This window comes from Micrasema longulum, unplaced genomic scaffold (genome assembly GCF_059751315.1).
Source record: "Micrasema longulum isolate JH-2025_06_02 unplaced genomic scaffold, ASM5975131v1 h1tg001179l, whole genome shotgun sequence".
Lineage (NCBI taxonomy): Eukaryota > Metazoa > Arthropoda > Insecta > Trichoptera > Brachycentridae > Micrasema > Micrasema longulum.
In genome coordinates this window covers 57836-83040 of record NW_028278366.1, presented here as the reverse complement: position 1 = coordinate 83040, position 25205 = coordinate 57836, and the positions used below count along the sequence as shown (strand labels likewise).

General features: G+C 34.8%; 1 protein-coding gene across 1 annotated transcript in view; it reads right to left on the bottom strand.

The window, feature by feature from the left end:
* Positions 1–24979, bottom strand: part of LOC148276611 (uncharacterized) — a 51307-nt gene extending 26328 nt beyond the window's left edge. The window contains exons 1-7 of the mRNA XM_088234028.1: positions 24838–24979; positions 17835–18555; positions 16580–16731; positions 13889–14007; positions 11147–11249; positions 9613–9864; positions 7703–7869 (exon numbers count right to left, since the gene is read on the bottom strand). Coding sequence (XP_088090154.1) covers positions 7703–7869; positions 9613–9864; positions 11147–11249; positions 13889–14007; positions 16580–16731; positions 17835–18553 — 1512 coding nt within the window. The 5' untranslated portion in view covers positions 18554–18555; positions 24838–24979. The remainder of the gene's footprint in view (positions 1–7702; positions 7870–9612; positions 9865–11146; positions 11250–13888; positions 14008–16579; positions 16732–17834; positions 18556–24837) is intronic.
* Positions 24980–25205: the final 226 nt, after the last annotated feature.

The following is a 25205-nucleotide window of genomic DNA, read 5'->3' as shown; positions in this document are numbered from 1 at the left end:
ATTTAGGTGTCTGTGTATTTCAATAGCCCCTTTTATTTTATCGTGCTCTGTAATTACTGGGCTTAAGTCCAATTTTCGGTTCGAAGGCGAAAAATGTTCGGTGTTTATAAATTGCGGATTTGTCAGGGTGCCCAAGTTTACGCATTCTTTTGCGTTCGCCAATCCTATTCTTGCGTGCGCCCTGTTTGTCTCATGTACACTTTATCACATCCTTAGCAACTAAGTTTATAAACAGTTTCCGTCTCCGGGGGATTCTTATCTTTTGGGTTTAATAAATTGTTCTTTATTTTTCCCAAAAGTTTTTCTGTATCCTTTCTAGGTTATTATTAGTATTATGGATAACTTTTATAGCTCCATTTTCGTTGTATAATACCTGAAGGGCGCTTTACAAAGTATTTCCATAGATAAATAAAATTAATTGAAGCTTTTAAATTAGTAATTTAGTTTTTTTTAAAAGGAAACACCCGCTTAGCCTCTATTTTGAGGCTTGTCAGCAGGTGGGATAGAGGGGATATGGAAGGAGGTGATGAAAAATACACACAACACCCGGACCAATCGAGAAAAAAATATTTCTTAGATTTTTTTTCTTGCAACTGGCGGGAATCGAACCCGCGACGCCAGTTTCACAGTTAGCCGTCTTACCAACTGCGCCACGGCGCCTGTCAAAATAATTAAAACAATTTATTTTGTTATCATGTGCTACATATTTATTCAAATGATTTAGAGAACAAGTGGGATTGCCCCGTACTCACAAGTTCTTTAGAATATCTTACGCCCAACAGGACAAGACTCCAAACTACATTCAATTTGCTGATACCCAGGACAAATTTAAGAAATAATGGGGTTTTTTAGGCATGTCATTTTTACAATACCGTTCTCTCCGGTCATGCAGACATTTTTCATCTCCTAACTAAATATAAAAGATTACTTATGACGTTGACAATACGCCTGTATAATTATATGAGTATGTCATTAAAAATGTACATATATTTATTTATTTAACTCTTTTTATACATATACAGTTTATACACATATAAGGGCGGGCATATTGCCTTAAGGCAATTTCGTCCTACCTACACAAAACGTTCAGTTTGAGAAAATTACAAGTACATGGACATATTGAATCTTACAATTTTATACAAATTTTTTTTTAAAGGATTAATAAAAAAAAAAAAAAACACTATACTTTGAAGAGAGGAGAGGGGATGAGATGGAAATAAGAAGGATAAAGGAACAACTTAAATATTAACAAAGTGACATTTTAATCTTGACTTAAATGTAAATAAAGAAGGGGCGTCTCTAACATTAGTGGGTAGAATATTCCACAATCGAGCGTCTACTACTGTGAAAATGGAGGCAAGAAAATTAGAGTGACGACAGGGTATTAAAAGGGTTCTCTCGTTACTAGAACAAAGAGATAGTCCGTGTTGTGAAAGAGGTTGGAAGAGCTCTCTCAGATAAACTGGCGAAATGAGATTATTTAAAATATTGCAAAGAAATGATAGAATGTGGATGTTTCTTCTATGCCTGATACTGAGCCAGTGTAGTTGCGTGCGATACTCGGTTATGTGGTCAAATTTGTGAAGATCAAAGATATAATGGATACAAATATTCTGCAATCGTTATGTTCTAACTTATCAAGTAATTCGGAGTTAGCATCTGGATAACATACAGCGTATAGTCGAGGAGTGGAAGAAGTAAGCTTTGGACTAATGTTTGCTTAACATGAATTGACAAGAAATTCCGAAATCTTTTAAGTGAGTGCAAACTGCTATAAAGTTTACGACTAACTTCGTTAACCTGATCGCGCTACCCTAAATGCTTGTGTATGATAATACCTAAGTTTTTGGCCGAAGTTATGAATGGAATTTCTGTACAATCTATTTTGGAAAGAGGAAGTGGAAAAATTCACTTTTGAATACATTTGTTTACTACCAACAAGTACAATGTGGGTTTTTGTTGGATTTACGAGAAGTCCATGTTTTTTTGTCCATGAAGAGATATGCTCGAGTACAAGTGACATTACTCTATGTGTTTCAACAATGTCGACGGGTTCGAAATGAATATACAATTCATATCATCGGCATATAAATGGTACGAACAGGGGAGGTTTTTTGTTGTTGGATTGATAAAAAGGGAAAATAAAAGTGGAGAAAGTACCCCCCTTGTGGCACACCGGCGGTAAGATCAATCCAATCTGAAAAGACATCTGCCATTTTAACGCATTGACGACGGCCACGTTTATACGTTGAAAACCAATTTATCGCGGATGGAGATAGATTTAAGGACTTAAGTCTAGCGAGAAGCAGGTCAAATCCTTTCAAGCTCTCAGAAATCAATAGCTGTCCATGTGATGATGAGACACCCCACGGCTTCCTTCATTTGTTGATGCATTATCCCATTTTCAGCTTAGAGATAATGCAGCTGGAGGCGCCATGCAGAAGTCTGGATAAGGACCTATGAGATATCGGAAAAGAAATAAGTCAGAAGGACTTATCACATGAGGTAATATCATACATGGTAGAAATGGTAAAGGTGATTGTTGAAATAAATAAAAATAGCACACAAAATGCCGAACGCTCTCAAAGTGGAACGGAAGATCTGCTTATGCCTGTCAATAGTCCAGCTTCTCCTGTATAAGTTTCCACCACCAGATCTTACACACTACAGTAAAAAAAATAGAAGGAACATACCTTTTGCAGTTATTTGTTTTTATATTATTTATTTATTTAACTTTTTGTACATTGGCGGGCTTGTTGCCAAATGGCAATTTCTTCCAACCAACCAATAAAATAAAAGTTTTACTTTTATAATTCAAGCTACAGAACATATTCCATAAAAAAAAAGATTAAAAGCTAAAGATTTATAAAAATAGAAATAAACGTATTTGTTTATAAATTACCTTAAATCAAAACTATTACTCAACGGGAAAAAGTGAAAAAGAGGAAAGAGGAAATGAGGAGAGATTAGAGAAGAGAAAGGAGATGTTTCTTTAGACGTGATTAAAACAGAGATACTGTTGTAACATCTCTGATGGTGGATGGGAGATGATTCCACAGTGGAGCCACATGGACACTATATGAGTTAGAGAAGAAAGAGGAATTGTGGATGGGTATTGAGAGGGTGCCTTGAGAATTAGAACGAACAGGTAAACCATGAATAGATAAGCGTTGAAATTTTTCACGCAGGTATATAGGAGCGTTAGGACTATGAAGTACATTGAACAGAAGTGAGCGGGAGTGATAGTCTCTTCGCTGTCCAATTTTAAGCCATTTTAGTTGCCTACGATAATCAGAAATGTGGTCATATTTCCTAAGAAAAAAAAAATAGTGCGTTTTTTAAGTAAATTTTATTTTCTCAGACTTTAATTTATATTTTTTTTCCATAAAACCTTTAGGGACGTAATTATACACAAAAAACTGATTTTAAGCAGCATTTTTTTTAAATCGCGGCATGAGCGGTGGTCGTTTAAGGTCACAAACTTAAGGTTTTACCAAGGACCCTATGTCAACCGATCCTGTTAAGTTTCAAAACATAATAACCCTTTTTATAAAAAAAGTGAAAAAAGTACATATCGAATGACCTTAAAGGTCTCCTAATAAATCTCGACAACCACCAGATGGATCTAAACCTGGTTTTTGCAGTCATGTAAAGTGTCCTAAAACAAAGCTACTCGTATTTGTAATATCTTTAAAAAATAAAAATTAGTACATCAAATTCGTTTCTTCATATTTCTTCAAAGAATCATATTTGAATACTGTGGACTGTCGGACTGTGTCCACTAATCCCCCACTATGGCCTACTTTCGCCGCGCGCATTCGTGATGTCGCCGCGTAATGTTGCACGATGGGAAAAAAAATCATAACACAAATGTAAGGTAAAAAAAAAAAAACTGTTAATTTCACTAAAATTTTATTGCGCACGCGGAAACATTGATTGACACAACAGAGTAGATAAGTAAAGAGTCATTTAATAAAAGTAATTGAATTAATAAACTTTGAACTTAAAATATAAAACAAATTTCATTTTACATAAAACGTATATTTTTTATATCATGTCAAATAATATTTTAAAGTTAATGTCGTTCAAATGTCCCCCACGGCGTTGTTTAATCTGAGGTCTAATTTTCATTAATTCTTTCAGAGCAAAGTAGGGTAAAAAAAAATTACCACCCTGGCAACACTAATAAAATTTCCATTTTGTTTCTTCGACAATCTGACGGAAAAATAATTCAATTTTTAAGTAATGCATTTCTTATATACACATTCATTTACAAATTACAGATGAAATCTGATTGCATCCTGTTTATTTAAGATCCTAGCAGTATTTCTAAACTTTAAAAGGACACAACACGGCATAGTTGAATTCAAATCAGGAGTTGTGTACTGAGCGACGTCTACAAAGAAACTAATGGTTCTAAAAAAGACTCAAAATGTAAAAAAAATAAAAAAATAAAAATAACTGCACATATGTGTAGCGAGAGGTTTTTTTGAAAAATATTTGTAAATCAATAAACGTAGTACTTTAGATAATTGGTACACATATTATTTATATTTTGATGTATTTCATTGCTTTATATTTGTTTTATTATACATATATTATACTATATTATTTAAGTAACATGTATTCTTGGCAAATAAACATACTTTATATTTGTATAATAATGATTTTTAATTTCCTACATTTGATTAGCTAGGCATTTATAATTAAGTAGTTTTAGTTTTTCTTTTTTATGTTATTGTTTTATTAGTATAGGACTACTTACGCTCTAAAGATAAAAAATCTCCATCTTAGAACAGGCTGTGCCATGTTAGATGAAGACTATCATAAACAGAGAACACTCCGTTTTCATTTTACATTAATTGGTTTTATATAGATTCTCTGTTATTAAGTATGTGTATTATTTTTTTGGAATAAATTTATAAATAAATAAAACGTAAACCTACTCATTCATGAGCAGTTAAGTCGCCATCTGTTTGATGTGCGTATGCAGTTTCTGGACTATATTTAATTCTATGACCCCTATCTTGTCCTGTCGGGAATACGTCGAGTTACCAATAGCCCTGTATGTATCTTGATTTGAATAAATAAATACATAAAATAAAAACATTGCTTCTGTTGGAATGACGCGATGTGCTGTTTCCAATATCGGACCCTTAACCCCGAAGTACACATCTGCGAAATATTAAATTAATAAATAACAAGCGCAATTAACGCAACGTGATATTAAATAACAAAGCTATGTCATTATTTTGGATTTGTCCGCAATTTCTTACACGCGACGTCCAACGTTTATACGACTTTGAAACAAGATAATGAAGGTAATTTCATGCTTATAATCAGGCGACCGTAACATTGTATTAGATATGAAAACAACAAAATACTTACCTACGTATTACGGGTCGCAATGACGCGTATTAAATATTTATGCTTTGCCGAAAAAATCGACATAATTGGTCTAAGTATTCTAGCATTATTTTTGCCGAGTCTCAGAAACGGATTGTTATTTTTATTTTATTTTATTTTATTTGGGAAATCAACAGTTCTACGTACATATTTATAGTAAACGAACAGATACGAGGGCGGATTGATAATGAAGCTACCTAGCGCTGGATGGCAGCACAAACAAAAAAAATATATTTTTTTACAAATTGCGATCTGCCAAGCGGCAGCTGTTAAAATGTCACCCAAATTCATCGATTGGTTTATTTGTTGTAGTCGTTTAAAGTAAACAACTTTTAGGTTTCTTGAAAAATGGAAAAAAAACGAATTTCGTGCAGTGAATAAATACTATTATTTGAAAGGGAAAACGGTGAAAGAGACAACAGAAAAGCTCGATAAACATTACGGTGAGTCTGTTCCGTCAGATTACATGGTCAAATATTGATTGCTGAATTTAAACGCGGCCAAACAAGCACTGCAACAATACCATCAACAAGAAGGCCAAAAGAGGTGGTTACTGAAGAAGATATCAAGAAAATCCTCGATGTAGTTATGAATGATCGCCGAGTGAAGTTGCGTAAGATTATTGAAATGGTAAACATCTCATATGAACGTGTGTTCAACATTTTGCATGAACATTTGCATATGAAAAAGCTATCGGCAAGATGGGTGCCGCGTTTGCTCAGTGTCGAACAAAAACGAGTTCGAGAGACCACTTTACAGCAGTGTTTGGACATGATAAAGCGTAATCCTGTTGATTTTTGGCGTCGATTAAAAACTGTCGATGAAACTTGGGTGCATCACCATACACTTGAAACCAAAAAGCAATCGAAACAATGGGTGGAAGCTGGTGGAGGTGCTTTGAAGAAGGGAAAGGCAGTGAAATCGGCTGGCAAGGTTATGGTTACTGTATTTTGGGATGCACTCAGAATATTGCTCATCGATTATCTTGAAAAAGGATCCACAATCACAGAAAAATACTATCGTGCATTATTGGATCAATCGAATCAAGGAAAAACGACCATATTTAAAGAAGAAAAAAGTGCTCTTTCTTCAAGACAACGCACCGGTTCACACAGCATTAGATATGATGCTAAAATTACGTGAAATACACTTCGAATTGGTTGATCATCCACCTTATAGTCCAGATTTAGCTTCTAGTGACTTTTTTCTGTTTCCAAACTTGAAAAAATGGCTCGCAGGAAAAAGGTTCAGCTCAAACGAAGAAGTGATTACTGAATTAGATGAAGTAATTAGATGAATCACACTCGCATAAATAAAGGTTTCAGCTCTTTAACTTCACAAACATCAACAGATGAAAGAATTGAAGGAATATAGATGTTCAAATATAGGCAGAATGGTGAATGTTACACAGTGTGTAAAGTGGCCACTTAAAGCAGCCATTTACAGGTCATAAGCCCTGTAGATGCCTAGACTTCCATATTACTTTCTCTTAAATGTTCTTAATCTCTGTTGTAATATGTTTATATAAACAGCTCCCCAGGGAGTTGAATCGAGTTCTTGTCTACAAAAATTTGGACAAACTCAAAATATTGTCTTCTATATATAGTAATTTGAGAAGATGTGCGATCTTGATATATTTCACGACTCAGCTCTCCGCTACAAACGGAAGCTGAGTCTTATTTACAATAATAATATTAAGCCTCTTTTAACAATATTTAGCCTCGATTAATAGCATTAGCCTCTATTAATAATATTAAGCCATAATAAAAAAAAAACCACCACATTTCACACAAAAAGATTCATTCGCCAAACATATTCTTGTCACATTTTGTTGTCCTGTCAGAAATTGTATTATACAGGTGTTCCTTAAACTCTGTCACATCCGAAACCACGATGATCAGTATGGGCAAAAAGACATATTAGCATATTTTTTTAATATTTAGAACAAAGATTTTTTTTCAAATAAAATATTTAAAAAAACAAATGGTTGCTTAGTTCTGGAAGCGCGGCGCAGTCTCAAACAACCCCCTTCCCCCACCTAGTTTCACCCCTGCAGAAGTAAACAACCATTTGCTTTTTTTGAATATTTTATTTTTTTAAATTTTATTCGTTCTAAAAAAATATTTTAATATGCCAATATGTCTTCTTGCTCATACTGATCATCGTGGTTTCGGATTTGACAGGGTGTAATGAACACTCTGTATAGTAATTGGTGCTGTGTTAGGTTTAAAATAAAATATAAAATAAAACGAAAAATTATATATAAAAACGGTTTTATTCAAAATAATTATATTTGATTATCTCTTTCTACAAAGGTTAGGTAAATTCCGTCTCTGGATGTAGGAGAAAGGGACAAAGTCTGCCATATGAGCGGGATTTGCGTTTTGGAGCACTTTTCTGCCCTGAACCTCCTGAGGATGTGAATAATTCCAAGCCTCGTTTGAAGCATCCCGTACCGTTCACCTGTAAGAAAATAGTCACAATTATTATTTACCAAAAATTGCCCTCAAAAATTATGACACTTAACCCATGTATTTAGTCGTTCTTTAACCACCAGCCAGGTGTGACGTTTGGAATTGAAACCAAAATGCTTGCTGTGTCATGAAAGCGTGTAAAAACGCTTTGGATAAACATTGAAAAATGGATTGTGTAACTTTTCAATGGTAAATATTTGTTCATGAAATGAACATGAACAGCTTAAAATAATTAATATTTATAAACAAATATTATTTTTTGTAAACATCAAACTACGCCTTGCTAAACTAAACTTGCCTACCATGCAAGAGGTCTCGGGTTCGATTCCCGACATGGTTGACATGAAAAATTGAATTAAAAAGACGTTTTACACTAAAACATTTCAAAGTCCCTGTGAAGCGTGCGAAGTGAAGCGTAAGACTGATCTTCTTACCTTCAGAATACTTGCGTAAGGTACATTTTTGGTCTTAGGAAATGGCTCAAAATTAGACAGCGGAGAGACTATCACTCCCTCTCACTTCTGTTCAATGTACTTCATAGGCCTAACGCTCCTATATACCTGCGTAAAAAAATTCAACGCTTATCAGTTCATGGTTTACCTCTTCGTTCTAATTCTCAAGGCACTCTCTTAATACCAATCCACAATTCCTCGTTCTTCTAACTCATATAGTGTCCATGCGGCTCGACTGTGGAATCATCTCCCATCCACCATCAAAGATGTTACTACATTATCTCTGTTTAAATCACGTCTGAAGAAACATCTCCTTTCTCTTCCTTAATCTCTCCTCCTTTCCTCTTTCCTCTTTTTTCTTTTTTCCCATAGAGTAATAGTTTTGATTTAAGGTAATTTATAAACAAATACGTTTATATCTATTTTTATATATCTTTAGCTTTTTAATCTTTTTTTCTGTTGAATATGTTCTGTAACTTGAATTATAAAAAAAAAAACTTTTATTTAATTGGTTGGTTGGAAAAAATTGCCATTTGGCAATAAGCCCGCCAATGTACAAATAACATTATGTACAAAAAATTAAATAAATAAAATGATCGAGATTCTCTGCGATTGGTGTACTAGTGCAGTTTCCTATGCACTATTAGACACGGAAAGCGAATTATGAAGAAAATAAATAAATATTTTTTTTTTTTAATGATTGCTGGTTTGGTATGTAAAAATATGAATTATTTCAATATTATTAGTTAGAGAATATTTTTTAACATGTACAAATATTAAGCTTTATACTATATATTTTTTATTTCTTTTGGGTATTTTTTTATGATAGGGGAGAAGTGTTTATTTATTTATTAACGGACATTGTCCATGTATACAATTTATAGGGTTTAAATATTACAAATAATATTTTCAGGCGCTGCCTAGTATGTAGGTGAAATAAATCAATTAGATGAATCTCACCCGCATAAATAAAGGTTTCAGCTCTTTAACTTCACAAACATCAACAGATGAAAGAATTGAAGGAATATAGATGTTCAACTATGGGCAGAATGGTGAATGTTACACAGTGTGTAAAGTGGCCACTTAAACCAGCCATTGACAGGTCATGAGCCCTGTAGATGCCTAGACTTCCATATTACCTTCTCCTTAATGTTCTTCATCTCTGTTGTAATATGTTAATAAAAGAATAGTTTGAAACATTTTTTTTTAAGAGAAAAGAAACATTGACAAACTTAAGTTTCAGTTACAAGGAGATTTCTCAAGAAGACAAAAATAGTTACCAATGCAATTCCTCGGCCCTTCGCCAAAAGGCAGATAGGTGAAAGGTGTTATCGTGTCCCCTGATTCCTTGTCGAACCTCTCCGGCCTGAAGGAGTAAGGGTCCCTGAAGTAGTCAGGGTCTGTCTGAATGCCCATCACAGGAATGTAAACATACGTTCCCTTCTCTATCACCAATTTGGTGCCTGGAACTGCATAAGGTACGGTGCACTCCCGGTCCAGGAATGGCAGCGGCGGAAAAAGTCGAAGAATCTCTGAAAAAAATCATTAAATCATAATTTTGTCAAAATTTGTTTAATCATTAACCATTGCAGGAGACTGCTGCGAAACATTGCGTAGCTTTATATATCAGGGGCGAACCGTGTATAGAAGCGATTATGCTCAGCTTACCATTATAAATACAGAAAAACACTATTATATACACTATAACTATTATTAATAAATATACGCGCCCAGCGCCTGCGGTGAGCCAAGAAACTAGCCGACTATTCCAGTTTATTTTTTCATACAAATAAATATACTGTATTTCGAATGTCTTAACCCCAGTGCGGGGTTAAAACATTTGCAGATTACACAAATTATTTGAAGATTCTTGATTAAGAAAACTGTATTTCAAACATTTTTTCTTAAGGGCTATTTTTCTTTGAGCTGTTACTTTTGACATAAGACCATTTACTTTCATGCGTCATATTGCAGGACATATGGAGCTCGACGCGGCCGTTTTTAGCACTATTAATTTCTAGAACAATTCGGCCAGTTGAAATTTCAATTGAATATTTAATATCGACTGAATTCGTAGTGCTGTTTTTTATTTATTTTTTACGAGTTATGTATTAAAGTAATGGATAATATATCAATATAATATAATATATCACGAAGTTACTTCGTTTGAGTTGATTTCATGGATGAGAGTTGTTGTATCACACAGAACCACAGAACATGTCATAAGCCCTGTAGATGCCTAGACTTCTGTATTACCTTCTCTAAAATGTTCTTCGTCTCTGTTGTTGTATGTTAATATTGATAGCTCCCCGGGGAGTTCTCTCGTTCTCTTGCTCTCCCAGCAGAAGTCCGAAACTGGGAGAGTAAAGTGATGTTTCGGAAGAAACTTAAAACCCACTTGTTCTCTAAATCATTCGAATAAATTCTTAGCATGTGGTGACAAAGTACATTATTTTTCTTAAATTAAAAAGATAAAATTAAATTTATATCGTTATATAATCACTTTGTAAAGCGCCCTTGAGGCATTATATTACGAAAATGGCGCTATATAAGTTATCCATAATTATTATTATTGAATCGAGTCCTTGCTACAAAAATTTGGACAAACTCAAAATATTACTTTAAACTTGTTAAAATTAAAGAGATGAAAAATAATTATGGATTTACGAAATATGTTTAAGATTGTTAATTTTATATGGGACTTCTCAAAAATATTAGCACTCATTAACTTTAAGGTACCTGGACGAAAGACTCGTCAAGTACCTCCATTTTGTTGCTAAAATTCGCGAACAGCATGCTACAATTTAAGCATACCTTTTACACACATCTCCAGGTAAACCATTTCTTGCAAGTTTTCATACGTAATCTCTCCGCCTGATTTTTGGAGTGCGCCAATAATTTCCGCGGCCAGCTTTTCCTAAAACAAAGTGAACAATTAAGTACTTTTAAGCATATTTTTTGGGGTTCGAACTGTCGGTAGGGAGTGAGTCACATCTTGCTGGAGGATGTTATTCTATAAAATGCTGCGAACGCCCAGTTGCATTCCACCGGCAACACTACTGACTAGTCCAACTCGTTAGCGTCCACGTCGCGAACCCGGACAATGGGATCACTCTCGTAACGGTGTGATCACAGCAGATAACGAGAGGATGAAAGGCGAGTTTTTAGCGCCTCAAAACCAACCAGCTAAGGAAAGGTAACCCCGACAGAAAATCCACCAGAGAAGGCAACGGGAAACCACTCTGGTCATCTTTTCCCAAGAACCACTACGGCGAGTACATCAATAAGCAGTCGTCCTGGCTGCGAAATGTAAAATTAGCGCCGGACAGATACATATGCTTTCGCTGTAGTGATCGCCAACGTCGGGGGGACCCGGCAAGGCACTAGAAGAAGAAGAAAGCATATTTTTAATTAGAAATACTGGATTCAAGGATACTCGCAAAGTCTTGCTTTTGACCTAATGAAGCTCAGCTTCATCAAGTGAGGGTTGTCACTAGACCCCCCCAGGGCACTGCAGATTGAACAAACACCGCGCTAGGAAGAACTTTTCCGAAACCTAGATGTAGGTTCTGCAGTGCAGATAAGAAAACACCTATTCACATTCTATGGGAATTTTTATTTATTTTTTATTTTATTAACATAACCGGCAAATCTGCCTTTTACAAACATTTATAATACTAACATTTTTGGCTTAATAACCTAAAAATTATACAGCATATTCAGAAGAAAGTTAAAATAATTTATTTTTTTAAATATATAAAAAATAATATTTAATTTTTTAAATATTATTTTATTTCATATACTATATTTTTTAAAACTGTGTTCAGGTGTTTTGTCTTATTATAATTGTTTTTCAATATTATGTTATACTTTGTCAAAGGCGTAAGCCGTCGAAATAAATAAATAAGAAACAATGTATGCTGACGCTGTCTTAGGTAATTATCAGGAACATGCAAACCAATGCTCATCATAATTATTGATCACACCGCGCAACAATGGATAAAAATGTGTAGTCAAATACACATTCCTTCTAGTCTCTAAACTGTTGTAGCCGAGCATACCCTGGAGAAACTCGGTCGGGTAGAGCCGAGGATAATACCCGCACTCTCTCATGTAGAGATATCTCAGAAACTTCTTTTGGATTTTCTCTACCAACTTAATGAAGTGTTTTGGGTTTTGGGTAGACTAGTTTGACATTGCCCTAGCTACCCTTCGGATATTTTTATCTGTTATGTTATCCATAGTGTTGAAACGGTGCTTTATCTGTTACTTTTTAGCACGAACACTTTACAAATTTACTATTATGCTCAATGTTTGTTTTTGTAAATTTATTGATAATTTTAAGTTGCCAGAATTTCACTCGTCCATGCACTTTGTAGCTGCAAGACGATTAGTAATCTAGCTTCAATAGGTAAACGTTATCAACTATCAAATATCCATATTTAATAAATGAGGTCTAGAATTCCAACCGTCCATGCGCTCAGTAGCTGCAAGACTCGTTGTTATCTAACTTCTATTTTTGTAATTTTTTTAAATATCACTAAACTTTATTGTCAAATAAAAAAAATAAAAAATGTAAATTGGGGCTGGATTTCTTATTGTCTACGCGCTCTGTAGCTGCAAGACGTGCTGTAATCTAGCTCCTGTATATCATATACATCATATAACTGGAGACGAGGAACAAGAATCCCAACCGTCCATGCGCTCTGTAGCTGCAAGATGTGGTGGGATATTTATTTATTGTACAGCGCCCTTGAGGTGATTTTTACAAAAACGGCAACAACAACAACAACAAACCATCACGCCGTTTCCCCGTAGGGGTAGGCAGAGAGGATAGAACGCCATAACACTCTATCTTGGCATACAGACCTCGCTTCCTCTACATTCATACATCTTCTCATGCACGCACGCCGATTATTCCTACTTTTGACATGTCCATCTTCAAGTACTCGTTTTCTGCATCCATCAACATTTGCATCGTAGATCCTTTTAGCCGTTCTTTCGCTGTCCATTCGCTCTACATGTCCAAACCAACGCAGCACCCATTTCTTGATTCTGTCAATAATGCGTGTCTCAGCCTTACACACTTCACGGATCTCGACATTTGTGCACCTATCATACATCGTTTTACCACAAATTCGCCTGAGGGATCGCATTTCGACAGCATTCAACCTACTTTCATCATTATTTTTCCGATTCCATCCTTCGCTCCCGTACACTAGAGTTGGAACTAGAACTCCGTTGTGAATTGCTAGTTTAGCCTCCTGCGATAAACATTTGTTTGCCAAAGTAGATTTTAGTGCACCGTTCACCCTGTTCCCGGCACTCACCCTCCTTTCAATATCTTTCTCGGCCTTTCCGTCCCTAGTAAACATACTTCCCAGGTACACAAATTCTTCTACCTGATTCAGAATATCTCCGTTCACACTGATCTAACATTTAGTTATATTTTCATCCGGCGCTATGTAAATTATCCAAATATATATATTACAGCCACACAGGTCCTATGTGAATCTGGTTCGTGATGGTGACACAGGCGAATTTGAAGAGTCTTACCTGAATTTCAGGATGAAGCATCAGATAGTAAAGCAGAAGTGACATTGTGGTGCTAGAAGACTCGTTTCCTGCTGTGAAGAATACGGCTGATTGCGCCACAAGGCTGTCTCCCTCGAATTCTGTAGGAAAAACACACATTGTATTTACAACAGGGATAGAGAACGTTTTAGAGAAGGGAATATGCCAAGGCCACAGGATCTGATCGTGCCCGAAACAAGAGAAGTTCGAACAATAAGGTGTCAAGAACCCAAGTACAAGGTATTTTTTTTTCAAATTTTTCATTTAAAATTTTTTATTGCATACATAACATGAATACAATGAGGAATTCCAGCCCAACCCGGAATTAAATTTTTAAAATGTTTTCGTGTACACGTGAATATTAAAAATTTCGGAGTAGGATGAAATATCTCAAAAACGCACGCAAAAATAAATAAAAAATGTTAAAAATAGAAAAGTTTTACCTACCATTAAAACTTATATTATGTGCCCAGCCTTATTTGAAACCATATTGAGAGATAGCGCCGCTAAGTTCCTACTTTGTGTCACTTTTATGTTCTTCCATTGGCACCACTTTATTACATTTGGGTCATCCTAGCAGAAAATCCACAAATTTTTTGTCTGTGGATTTCATGTGTTTATGTTTTTCATAGAAAACTTCATTAGTGTGTTTTGTTTCTTAAAAGTCACTACGTTTTCTAGTGCGAACATTAAAAAACAAAAAGCGAACGGAAATGCCGAAAGTATTGTCCAAAAGACGTGCGGAAATACGGGAGCGCAAGGATTTGTCGCCGACTGAGATTGCGGCCATTATACACGCGCCAGAGGTTCCAGAAATGGGACTTAACAAGCCGGCGTCCGAAAACCGCGGGAAAATGGCGGCGGATGACCCGCGTTTTGACGCACTTTCGAAGCAGGTCGAAATAATGACATCACTCCTTATATCTACGTGTAGTATTTCCGGTTTCCGCTCTAAAGCCCCCGCACCTTTTAAGAGAGAAAAAAGAGTATTATTTGTATAATTTGACATTTCAACCAGAGATTATGTCAACTTTCTAGGTTTTACTAAATCGAAACGTTCGTAAAAACAACCATAACATAGAAATGAGCAAATTACTATCAACTAAATGAAGTAATCGAAGCAATATTCCATAGATTCTTGTCAGGTCAGTGAAAGTAAGAACGCCAACCGTTTTATGACGTCACTTCTGAAAAATGACACACTGATTACAGTCATTTGGCGCGGTATTTGATAAAAAAAAAAAAAATTGCTTAGTTAAATAGTACGCTAATAGAAAAAAAAATATTAGAAAACAGTGGAATTCCTCATTGTACTCAAATTCAAATATACAAAGATGGTAAAATAAAAATACCCAGCAATCAAAGAAAAAGGATGCTATCCTCTCCGAACTTTTTTTCCCTAATATGAAAGAAAGATGTCGATATCCGAAGAGATACGATTGAGTAAAGATATTGCTCTTCCTACTGGCATTACCATCGGCAGGTTGGTTCTGCAAGCAGGAAGGTAAAATAGCCTAAGCTGCCTATGTCTAAGGTAGTCATTAGGAACATAAATAAAAATACTCTTCATTACACTTATGCTGATCGTAATACGATCGATCGGAAAAAATACATAAGCAAGTATGCATTTCTTCTTTTCTCCAAACTACTGAAGCCAAGCATTCCCAGTATGAAGTCAAATGGGTACAACCACGGATAGTATCTGTACTCACCCAGAAATTTCTTATGAACCATCTCCAGCATAACAGAGTACTTTAATTCGCGTAGCGCCCAGATCAGAGATCCACACTCAAGTCTACTTCGCACCAATGCGTCATAAAAAAGCCTAAGAACACGAGTATTCAAGAACACCTTAGCTGTTCGGAGAACAAATCCCAACATTTTGCACGCACTGTCACAGACAGAGCCTATGTGAGTATGAAATTTCAGTCTAGCATCAAACATCAAACGTCTTAGCATCAAACCCAGGTCTTTGACAGTGGCAGTTTGCTTAAGTGAACACACTCCCACAAAGTACCGCATAAAATAGTTTTTTATACCCTTGTATATGACATAATATAACATTTAGAAATATTAAAATTTAGTTGGTTCTGAGTTCCCCAATCAAATGTATTATTATATCACACTTTGCATTCATTTGTATTATGGTTCAATGGCAAAGAATGTAAATATAACGCAAATCCGTGAACCAGTTATTCGAGCGTCCATCAGCTTCTGGCCAATATGTCATGTAAAGTCGATAAGTGGGAAAGTACGAATATTTACTAACATTAATTAAAATCAACAATATTTTGAGTTTGTCCAAATTTTTGTAGACAAGGACTGGATTCAACTCCCTGGAGAGCTGTTTATATTAACACATTACAACAGAGATGAAGAACATTTAAGAAAAGGTAATGTGAATAAATAAAGGTTTCAGCTCTTTAACTTCACAAACATCAACAGATGAAAGAATTGAAGGAATATAGATGTTCAAATATAGGCAGAATGGTGAATGTTACACAGTGTGTAAAGTGGCCACTTAAACCAGCCATTGACAGGTCATAAGCCCTGTAGATGCCTAGACTTCTATATTACCTTTTCTCAAATGTTCTTCATCTCTGTTGTAATATGTTAATTAATTAAAATGTTTAACCACAAAGTTAATGAACATAAATAATAAAGGGTCCTTACTTATTTGATCTGTTTCTTTCGTTTGATCTCTGAGTGCTATCAGAGTTCCAATCAGATCATTTCTTACTTCATTTGTCTTTTCTCTCTCGTTCACTGTTTTCCAAAACACCTCTCTCATCCAGTCCGCCAGCTCTGTTTCAAACACCTTACATCTGTAAGTAACAAAAGATCATAAAGCATTAAGATGATACGCGGCGAAGAGCGTATTGCAAAGAGGGCAGATAAAACTGGTCGTTTTTAAGGGTTTTGGATGGTCCTAGCTCCTGCAAAATTTCACCCAGTAACGCCCAGTCAGCTCAAGCAAGTCAGCCCAAAGCGACAGCCCAACCGAGTCAGCTCAACGCACTCATAGAGCTTGTAGAAGACAGTAAGGGATTTAGCGAGTAAGAGAAATAGTATCGAGCCATAATCGTCAGAAAAACGTAAGTGTTCCTAATTGCCCCTTGTTCAAGTGTTAAAAACATCATAGTTCTATAAAATTCACCTGCCACATTTAAGGATATTTATTTATATTTATTTTACTTATTAAAAGAAAACAACAGCCATTATAACAAACAAAAAAAAACAGTATTTACAAATAAACCAAAATTATAGGCCAATTATAGTTTTCTATGTATTACTCCGCATCATTCCACTCGGCTTGGAGGAGGATATGAAACGAAATGAGAACTATCGTCTTCCACGCAGTAGCCAGGCTTTTTATAGACCCGAGCTTGGAGAGCGAGAACTATTCACGAGGACCCATCACAATAGATCGTGAGATGTCGCAGTGACAACAGCAGCTTGCATTGCCCTGTTATTACCAGTGTTAAGTAAATAAAATCATTTATCGATACTATTCCTGGCCGATTATCTTTCTTTCCCATCCCTCCCTTGACCCATCCTTACGGTACCTACCTAACATCAAAATGGAAGAAATTCAAAATTAGAAGATTCGGATTTAGAACAAAAACAAAATAACATTTTTCACTTCACATAAAATCGCATAAAAAGTGCTCGGATTCGTCGCGCGTCGTTGAAAACATTGTTATATTTAATTGTGCACTTTGTCATCAGTTCCCGAAATTGAAGAAAATTTACATCATATATCATCATCATAGGTATCCATTCCATGTTCCTATCCTTTCTTCAAATATTTCCCTAACACAAAACTGAATGAAATTCGTTTTTCATTTACAGTCCGCCATTTCGTTAACAACCAGTGCACACAAAATAATGTGTTCCCTTTTCCAAGAAATTGAATAAATATACTAACTTGAAAAACTTGGCGAATCCCTGCATGAAGAAGATGGACATAAACTGAACGGATCTGAAAAACCGGAAGTCGAGCAACTTCTTTCTGAAGACATTGAACGGGGCGTTGACATCCATCAGAGTATTCGCCTTCAAGCCATACGAAGTGGTTGCGATTACATCCGTCGTGAACCGAGCGCAAGTGTCCCTGACTTCCACGGGCTGCCCGCCGTGGTTAGCGATGCACTTCTGCAGGTCCTCCGCTATCTCATTCATCAGGCCAAACATGTTCTTCATCTTCGCGGACGAGAAGAGATGGGTCAGCTTCACCCGCATCTGCTTCCAATGGGGGTGTTTCCCGAAGAAGAGGTTATCCGAACCGAGCCGGTCGTAGCTTCTATCCGCTTGCGTGCTCCTGTCCGCGAAGTGGCTGAAGTCTCTGACCAGGACCGCCTTGATGACTTCCGGCGAGATCGCCACGAGGGCCGGCTTCCTGAACACCCAGATGCCGACCATGTTGAGGCCCTTGCTCTTCTGGTAGATTTCTCTGAACATTCCGCCGATGTCCGTTTTGAGGAGAGCCCAGCTCCCAAAATTGCCGAGAACGGGTACAGGGGTGATGGATTCGACATTTTTTTTTCTCCAGTAGTCGAAATTCCAAGTGAAGTAAACGTACCCAAGTATTACAAGGGCCACAAGCAAAACGATGGTATAAAATATTAGAGTTAGAAAAAACGCCATCGCTGGAACAAAAATAAAACATTATTATTTATTTGACAATTGTAGTCTGCATTACTTAACCCATGACTTCATGCAGACTATAACCATAAGTTAGAAATTATAGTCCTTAAAATGTAACATGATTAGAGTGACAGTTGTCAGAAAAAGTGACGGCATAACTTTGTAGAAACGTCAAAGGAGTTATTTATATTGACACACGAAAAATCATTTGTATCTGAGGTGTTAATTTATTTTTTTAATACAATGCTTGAAACATAAATCAATATAAATATATAAAATCAGTTTTAGATTTATTGCAAAAGAGAGGGAAAACATTTTTGAGAAGGGAGTATGAAAGTCTAGGCATTTACAGGGCTTATGAAACCAGCCAATGACAGATCATAAATAAATCTCTGTTGAAATAAATTTAAATATAAATAACTCCCTATTGAGGAAAATCAGCCAGTCTGCAAGCATTTGGACATACTCAAACATTGTTGATATAAAATCAGCTTTAAAACTAAAATAAATCTAATTATTAACGACGTTCTTACAAGGTTACATCATTTTGCAAAAACGTTAGCGATGGGACAAATTGATCAATGTAAATTGATCGAATAAAAAAATTAATTCATTTGATGTTAATGTAAAAAGTATAAATTAATGTCTCATTTTTTGGTGAATAGTTGTGTTAAACACACTATAATAGGCTTGTTTTTTCGTTTTTTATATCAATTTTCGGAAACAGAGTTTCATGATTGCATGAAATAACTAAAAAAATCGATTTGATCAGTGATCAGTAATTTCCCATCACAAACGAAATTAGTTTGACAGCTGTCATTCTAATCAAGCTATATTTTAAGGACTATAATAGTCCAAATTTTTGTAGACAAGGACTGGATTCAACTCCCTGGGGAGCTGTTAATATTAGCTGTTTATATTTAGCTGTTGATAAATTACCTTGTCCATGACGAAGTATAGAAATTGAAAAAATAACATTTTCAGGCGTTGCCTAGTCTAGTATGTAAGTGAAATAATTCAATTTATAATTATAATTCAAAATATTGTTATTTTATTATTACCAAAAATCCAGTAAAAAGAAAAAAAAATGGGTAGAAATTATAAGGAATTTAAGGAAAGAATCTGATTGAAATCCACAAAAAACAAATGCTGTTTGTAAACATTCAAAAACAATTTTTTTTTCCACAAAAAAACAACATCTTTCCATTTTTTTTATAAATGCATTCTCCTCGAATGCAACCCTGGTAGATCGATGAATAAATCATGTATGCTCCTTACTTCTTTTTTACATATTAGATTGAAGATTTTAATATCTACGAACACGCACAGCGCAAAGATCTATATTTCTCTGAAAACCGCACGTAAATCGGTTAAGCCGTTTTGGAGGAGAACGGTGACATCGCACGTACAGAGGAATTATAAATATAAAAATAAGTTTAAATATGGAGTTCTACAAAATAATAACCAAATTTATCAATAACATGAGTTATCTTGATATTTTCATATTTCTTAAAGTGTTTGGTAACATTTGTTGTCAATCAAATAATGCAGATAAACATTTTATGGAAAAAATATTTACTAATTGTGTTAAGTCATAAAACTGTCAAATTATACGAATTGATTGACATATTTTTATCCTATTAAATGCAATGATTATATTCGAAGTTTTTTTTAAATCTACGTATTTTTCCTTCGGCATCGTTCTGTATGGTCAGCCCCTTTGCCTACCAAACAGGAGGTCTCGGGTTCGAAAATATAAAATATTCATTTAAAAGGGTCTTTCCACACTAGAATATTTCATAGTCCCCGGACTGGTACCTGAAGCGTAAGAATGACCATCTTACCGTCATGTAAAATAAAAAAGACGGAGAGACTATCACTCCCTCTCACTTCTGTTCAATGTACTTCATAGTCCTAACGCTCCTAAATACCTGCGTGAAAAATTTCAACGCTTATCAGTTCATGGTTTACCTCTTCGTTCTAATTCTCGAGGCACTCTCTTAATACCCATTCACAATTCCTCTTTCTTCTCTAACTCATATAAAGTCCATGCGGCTCCACTGTGGAATCATCTCCCATTCACCATCAAAGATGTTACTACATTATCTCTGTTTAAATCACGTCTGAAGAAACATCTCCTTTCTCTTCCTTAATCTCTCCTCCTTTCCTTTTTCCTCTTTTTTCCTTTTTCCCATTGAGTAATAGTTTCGATTTAAGGTAATTTATAAACAAATACGTTTATTTCTATTTTTATATACTTTTAGCTTTTTAATATTTTTTTCTATTTTTATTTTTATTTTTGCACCACAACAGGTCAGGAGGCCCAATTACAGTGGTGAATTACATCACAGAACACCCAGGCTTGAGAAAAATCACATTTAATTTTTGTATTCTCACCGGGAATCGAACCCGGAACCTTCCGTCTGTGAGTCAAGCGTCTTGACCACTACACCACGGAGGCCGCCAAATTACAGAACATTGAATATGTTCTGTAACTTGAATTATAAAAATAAAACTTTTATTTAATTGGTTGGTTGGAAGAAATTGCCATTTGGCAATAAGCCCGCCAATGTACAAATAACATTATGTACAAAAAGTTAAATGAAAAATAAATGTAACAAAAATATTTAGGATACGCTGCGATTGGTGTACCAATGCAGTGCCCTATGCACCATTAGGTGCGGAAATGGAATGATGATTTTGACGTATTTTCCTACGAAAAAAGAACACAGTTCTGTCGTTTGATCACAAATAACTATCGTCGTGCTAATAAGCGACGTTATTACAACTTCTCACCATGATTTATTTTTTATTTTTTTATTTATTTATTCACGCTCTTTATCAAAATACAATTCCATGTTCACTTTGCCCAGCTAACAAGGGTACATACCCCGTTCCAAGCTAGGCAATTACATGTTAATATATTATAATAGTTGACAAATTAATATAGAGCACAGACAAACAAAATATAAACTTATTCGGATACACATTTTGATTCATATACATACAGACATACACATATATATAAATATACACATATATACACATGTACATACACCCATGCGCATACACATACATACATTCATAAAAACATAGACAATTTATTTATGCGAAACTTCATGGTTGTCATCTATAAATATATATTTTTTTTAATTATTCCTTATTTTTTATATTTTATTTTTGACATCCAGTAAGGTTCTCCATCTCCAATCCGTGGCATGCATCAACTTGTTTGTTGTTGATTGTTTATCGTATTCGCGATGACAATGCAACATCCGTGAACACCTAATATTAAATTTCAAAATATTTACGTTTCGCGTCGTATAATCCTGCTGCGCAATCGCATATTTGAATTTCACCGGTGTAAATATGGAAGTATTCCAAAAGTGCTATTTTTATTTATTTATTTATTATTTGTCATGCAATTTATTGCATTTAGCCGGCGCGGCGGTCGGCAAGCCAAACGCCAAGAAAAGCAGCCGCCGTAGTAATTAAAATTTAATTTTTACTTTTTTGTTATGGATACTCCTTACTATTTTGCAAATGCAATATATTGTATATTTTTTTATAGCAAACGCCGATTTTTCGCCAGTGAACTGTATTTATTTACGAGGAAAACAAAAAAAAACCGACACGAGCGTTGACTTAGAGATTACACACGCGTTGACTTATGGCCGCGATAACTTAAGCATGTTCATTATTCAAATTTATTGCAACAGAGAGGGAAAACATTTTTGAGAAGGGAATATGGAAGTCTAGGCATTTACATAGCTTATGACCTGTCATTGGCTGGTTTAAGTGGCCACTTTACACACTGTGTCATTGCCTAGTATGTAGGTGAAATAATTCAATTAGATGAATCTCTGATAGCAGGCAAGCCAACGTTCGGACAGGACAACGTCTGTCAGGTCCGCTGGTTGGTTAATAAAACACAATATAATAAGAATTGCTACATGTGTCCAGTCAAAAAACTTTTAACACTAGAAACTATGACAAAAGCAGTAGGCGGACACATCTTTAGGTAAGAAACAAATCCATCAGTTTTGAACTGTGAGTTGTCACAAGGTAATAGTGCGTCTTTCCGTTATTGTTCTGAGAGTGATAGCGTTTTTATAAGGAAAGGTGTGGTAAGTGTTTTATTTGATGCTTTTTCTTATGCAATTCTTTGACCATATCCATATTTTGATGTGTTAGGGTGTTTTATAATGTTATGATGTAACCAAAAGGAACACTCCCACACTAGCAGAAGTCAAACTAGAGGATGGGTCATGGTGTCTATCACAAACTCTAAATTCGGGTAAAGAAATTTAAGGTTTCTGTGCCCCAAAATATTCAATATGTTACCCAAAGATTGCAAAACCATGACCCGGATTTAATTTAATAAATTTGTAAAAATTGGTAACTGGGTTTAGGTCGAGAAAAGTCGAAAAATTTACTCAAAATACATTCCTCAATAATAAATTAATATTGTATATTACAACAGAGATGAAGAACATTTAAGATAAGGTAATATAGAAGTCTAGGCATCTACAGGGCTTATGACCTGTCAATGGCTAGTTTAAGTGGCCACTTTACACGCTGTGTAACATTCACCATTCTGCCTGTATTTGAACATCTATATCCCTTCAATTCTTTCATCTGTTGATGTTTGTGAAGTTAAAGAGCTGAAACCTTTATTTATGCGGGTGAGATTTATCTAATTGAATTATTTCACCTACATACTAGGCAACGCCTGAAAATATTATTTTAATAATTAGATATTGAAAAAATAACATTTTCAGGCGTTGCCTAGTATGTAGGTGAAATAATTCAATTAGATAAATCTCACCCGCATAAATAAAGGTTTCAGCTCTTTAATTTCACAAACATCAACAGATGAAAGAATTGAAGGAATATAGATGTTCAAATATAGGCAGAATGGTGAATGTTACACGGTGTGTAAAGGTGGCCACTTAAACCAGCCATTGACAGGTCATAAGCCCTGTAGATGCCTAGACTTCTATATTACCTTCTCTTAAATGTTCTTCATCTCTGTTGTAATATGTTAATATAAACAGCTCCCCAGGGAGTTGAATCCAGTCCTTGTCTACAAAAATTTGGACAAACTCAAAATATTGTCAATATTGTATAACTGCATAGTAAAATAACAAGTAGATAGTAATGTTATTGATTATTTTTTGCATATAAATGTCTGCCTTAAAACAGGTTGTACCTAGTCAGGAAGACTAGACAAGATCCAGAGAAATCTATTACCTAACTGTGTATGTAGTCGATAAAGTAATTGTTGTTTTTGTTAAAAAACTATGAATATTATAATTATTATTACTAACTAAATCTGAGTATTATTTTTACTGGGGTAGTAGTGGTCATTCACTGTTAATATTAATTATAATTGTAATATTCTTATATTTTTATTTATTCCCTACAGAGATGAAGTAGAATTTTTTCAAATTCAGGATTATGGATATTCGAGCGTTTACAGGGCTTATGACCTGTCATTGGCTGGGTTAAGTGGCCACTTTAAGTAGGTACTACAACATTCCCCATTCCGCTTATTATCGAATATCCACACAGGTAACATTTTTGATTTTTGTATATATGTTACCGAATCGAGAAACCATCCACAAGCGAGTTGGAGCGTCATCTATGTATTGATATTAAAGTTAAGTATTTAATTAGCAGATTACTTTATTATATGTAGTTAAGACTCTTCCGAGTTAAATTAAGTACTAGTAATCGCCTGCAGATGACTCTGCAATTTATTTTTACTTATATAATTGACCAGATCTTATTACACAACATTATTTTGGTACGTGTATTTGTACATACACATTTGTAAAAAAAATAAAAATATATATATATATATACCTACTCCCCTTGGGAGAAATCCAGATTTGTGTATGTACAAATACACGTACCAAAATAATGTTGTGTAATATTCTTATATTACAATTATAATTAATATTAATTATAATTGTAATATTAATTATAATTGTAATACTCGTATTTCAATAAAAAAAGTTAAAATACTTAGAAAAATTAATGTGTTTTTTATCGCTTTCTTTTATTTTGTACGCTTAAATAATTAAATTTATACCTTGAATGTGGATTTCACTACAACCTGAATTTTAAACTGTCATTCATTGGTGCTTTGACCCCATGCAGGTTTTTTGAGCGGCGCGTATTGGGGCTATGGATATCGCTTTAAAAATTTGCTTTAAATTCGTAAGAGCCGGAGAATTAAACATGTTTAACAAAGTATTTGTGATTTTGCGAATACATACCTCTATACTCGTTTATTGAACACTTTATTTTATGAACTGCACGGTAGCCGATGTTAAAAGCAACTAATTAAATGTAAATGATGTGTTTTCTTTACGTAATGGTTCGGTTAATAATTATTAGATAAATATAATTGTAGGTCTGGTTGTTATCATAACTAAATGTAAACATATAGGACCATTTCACACGGATCTTCTAAATCTATACGACACCGAAAATTATCATAATCATTATCAAACAGTGCTAGGAAAATTGGATATAAAAAAGTTTTCTTTCACGCGGTAAAAATTAGAGCGTTTAATTGTACGTCCGAGTTTCTCCAAAATGTACTCGTATTAATAAATATATTATAACAATGTCAATACAATGA